The sequence below is a fragment of the Triticum urartu genome, unplaced genomic scaffold, assembly GCF_003073215.2.
Source record: "Triticum urartu cultivar G1812 unplaced genomic scaffold, Tu2.1 TuUngrouped_contig_4327, whole genome shotgun sequence".
NCBI lineage: Eukaryota > Viridiplantae > Streptophyta > Magnoliopsida > Poales > Poaceae > Triticum > Triticum urartu.
This window is the reverse complement of record NW_024114907.1, coordinates 7,845-11,680: the sequence shown is the minus strand read 5'-3', so window position 1 is coordinate 11,680 and position 3,836 is coordinate 7,845. Positions and strand designations below refer to the sequence as shown.

At 40.6% G+C, this 3,836-nt stretch overlaps 1 protein-coding gene across 1 annotated transcript; it reads right to left on the bottom strand.

The window, feature by feature from the left end:
• Positions 1-61: 61 nt before the first annotated feature.
• LOC125527664 (calmodulin-lysine N-methyltransferase) lies at positions 62-3,522 on the bottom strand (the record flags this gene model as incomplete). The annotated part of the gene is given in 6 exon segments (XM_048692179.1): positions 62-194; positions 387-502; positions 914-974; positions 1,682-1,761; positions 1,968-2,190; positions 3,280-3,522. Coding segments are annotated over 6 exon segments (836 nt in total), but the record flags the coding sequence as incomplete, so codon positions are not given.
• Positions 3,523-3,836: the final 314 nt, after the last annotated feature.

Below are 3,836 nucleotides of genomic sequence, written 5' to 3'. Positions count from 1 at the left end.
AGAAGAGAAAAGAAAAAAAAAAAAAAAAGAAGGGGGGGGGGGGGGGAGGGGTAGAACATACCAGTCACTTGCAACAATGATGTCAAAAGAGTTCAACATGTCTGAAGCTTGCTCTTGATCCCAGTGCAGTGTCATAGGTTTAACTTTCGTTTGACCAAAAGTTTCTGCATTGATGGATATGTTCTGCTGGATATCTGAGGGTTAATGGATTACAAAGCCATAAAAGGTAACATCTAGAACAGCCCGTTTTTATTTGCGGTTGAGTCGCAGTATTCACGAAAAGTAGCAAAAAAATAACACTTGTAGTATGTAGGTCATATTACATTAATACTAACAAACTTTAAATTATGCAACAGCTTTTATATATAACTCATTAAGAAGGATACATCCAACTACTTGTGGGTTTCCATCAGAAATAACAACCTCGCCAGCATTTACACTGGCTGCAATAACAAGTCCCGCCAATCCATAACCAGCTCCAAGTTCAAGCACCCTTTTAGACCTATAATGAATTTGGAAGGAAAATAATCTGAGAAATATAGCACTAGCACGTAGAGTGAATCTAGTCAAAGCAGCAATAGATGTTTGTATGCTAAAACAAAAATTCAATCCACAGTTCTAGGTAGGAATGTAGGATTCGTGAGAGCAGAAAATTATTACAAGGCTAAAGCAGAGACCAAAATATCTGACCCTTGTGATAGTTTTGAGCTCTCATGAATCCTACCTAGAACTGTGGGTTGAAATCTTCTGAATCAGGTTCAGGACAAGTGGAATATCTGTGCAATTTACTCGAACAAGAGCAACTCAAGTTACTCAAGCATGTTATGCGATCTGCAAAAGCAAGCGTACTGTTGATAAAGTAAGACGAATTAATCCAAGTGTGTCACATGGATAAATACACCTCACTACAAACCTGAACATATCTGAATGGTTGATACAGTAGAAGGCAAGGACCTCTTCAGACGGCCAACAACCTTCAAGAAAGAGAAACAATAAAGATAGACATAGATGAACAGTATCACATGAGCAGCATAGTGGGTGTAAGAATAACAAAGAATTCAGAGTTATATATTAGCCATGAGCCCATGACACTATCAAATCTGCAGTTGTATAGCAGTCCTACTTCAGAAGCTCTAGGTTAACCATACTAGACTCGTGGGATTAATGGAGCATCTGTTTTTTTTTACCTGGCCGGAACCTAAGCTAGTTAGGTGGTTTACTAGAGATGATCGAACCATTTTAGAACTTGAGGGCATGAATACTGTTAATATGGGTGAATCTTGTAATAGATAACTTCAAGAGTCTATTGGATATGTTAGATTGCTGTTTCTAGTCTAACCAGGCTTCCTATGCACAGGGGGCTTCAAAACCTTACTTGGCCAAAAATGACAGGAAAGGCAAGTAAAATGAACAAGGGACCAAACAGTTCATATTTTGCATAGAAAAAAAATGTTTATATTCCCTTTCCACACGAAGTGTCAGCCCGTTCTTTACATTCCAAACAAAAAATTGAGAACTCTTCAATTGGCAGGCAGTAAGTTATGACAACTAAACCAATAACTGCAGCAAATGAGAAAAAAAGATAATAGATCAGCTTGAACAAGAAACTTAGGCTAACAGATAGAATGACACAATCCATGATATAACAAAGATAATAGATCAGTTTGAACAAGAAACTTACATACAAGTCCAGTAGTGTCAATATTGAATCTGTTGGAAGCTTCAATGTCATTTAGTTCCAGGGAATCATCTCTTCTGTATCTGTAATCAAACACTAAAATATTAAACTAAGGAATTATAGCGAACATTTCTAGTTTTCTAATTGGTGGGGCTTACTGGACAGAAAGAGAAAAATGTGATTCCCAATTTTATCAGAAAACAAGTAGAAGATCAATGTGTGTGCTACAACCGGAGAAAAACAGCATTTAGTATGACAGTAACTACGGGGAAAATAGTTGACTGCTTACATTACATTAAGTTCCGGTGAACCTCCACAGGGCAGCTTATAACAAACATAGACATCTCTTTGGCATTCCACACCATTTTCATTTCCATTTAATGAATCTCCTTGTGATTTATTTAACTGTGAAATCGGCACTGTGTGACACTCGAACAGATTAAAACCACGCGACGTCTTCCTTGAAATTTTGTTGGTATCACCTTTCTCCTGCGGGTCATTAGAAGTTCCCTCTGTATAAAAACGAATTAAAAAATGTTAACCTCTAAAAGGTAGAAATTGCAGATTTTAGTGGGTGTTTTTTTGGGGGGTGGGTAAACCACTTCAAGTTGCAAAAGGTTAAATAGAAACAACACTGACAAAAATAGCCAGCTGCATTACGGTAACCAGAACAACATTGAAATGAAAGGAAATTACGATAATGTTGTGTACTATAAAAAACAGCTAATATTGACAGTAAACATCTTCCTTACAGTTAAACAGGGTCTACCTAGATGAAAATGATGATAATCTCCGTACATAAAAACAGTTATGGCTAACTAAAGTGTACATTCGGCATTCACAAGTTCATACAGTACTGCTAATATCAAAGGATAAGCTGTGAGCATATTGCCCATATGCGTAAAAGTACATGGTTTCAAAGCAAGAACCTCATGCACCATCTCATTCAAACAAGAAATCATACTCCAGAGAAAGCTAGACCTGTTTCTTTTAATCAAGTACTCAGATATAAGGGAAATGGGTCAAGTTCATTCAGTTGAGGGACTGGATCTACAATCCCACCAGCTGGGTTTCAAGTCCTGGTGGATGCAGATCTGGGTTTCTATTTATAGTGCCGGGACTTCCCCTGCAATTTTCTTTTAATTGGTACTCAGGTATACACATAAATGGCATGTGCCACAACCAATATGCGTGCTAACCATTTTGCCTGAATTAAAAATTTGCAGGCACATGAATTGAGAGCTGGAATGGCATAATAAGCCGTTGACAGCAATCGTGTTGTGTCTCGATCTTCTGAAATGCAAGTCGGTAGTAACATAAACGCCAATGCTCCCCTTGCATTACAGCACTAGTAAATCAAGAGATCCACCTACACTCTTCCTGTTCAGTCAGAAGGTATAGCCCAATTATCGGTGCTACGAGGTCTCGAGAGTGAAGATAATTACGGCGGGAAGCCCTCTTCACCGTCCTTACCTATGTAGTAGAAGCTATCTCGTCTACTGGAGTAAACAGCGGCAGATCAAATGGAACCGGGAGCTAAACGAAATCGATCCGAGTACAAAATCTGCTGTGGGGCGAGAAGAGGACGGAAACGGCAGGACCTGATGCGCGGGGAGAGGCGGAGCGAGAGAGCAGGGCGCGGCGCAGGATGTGCCACCGCAGGCTGGCATTGGAGGCTCCATCCGCAGGAGCGGACGACTGCGGCGGCTCCGGCGACGGGGAAGGGGAGGAGGATCCCATGGGGACTGGGAAGGGAGCCCGAGATGTCTGGTTCAGTTTGTTTTTCCTCGAGAAGCATCGATTCAGACGCGGTCGTATGTGCATGGTTCAGCCAAACCAGCTTGGGCTCAATTGGCCACGCACTCACTTCTGCCAGAAATGAGTGATCTTATTAGTTTTCTGATCAAAAAATGTGAGAATGTCGCCCTGTTCGGATTACCTCTGCTCCACAGCTTCACTCGGGAAGCAGGTGGAGTTACAGTGTTAAAACGCGGAGCCCCTGTTTCCTGGCTCCATAGCTCCTCATATTTCATGGAGCAGGTGGGATTTTAAACAGGGCCTGAATATTACAATTTTTTCCCAAAAGGCTTAAGATTCTACTCCCTTCGTTCCGAATTACTTGTCGTAGGTATGAATGTATCTAGATGTATTTTAGTTC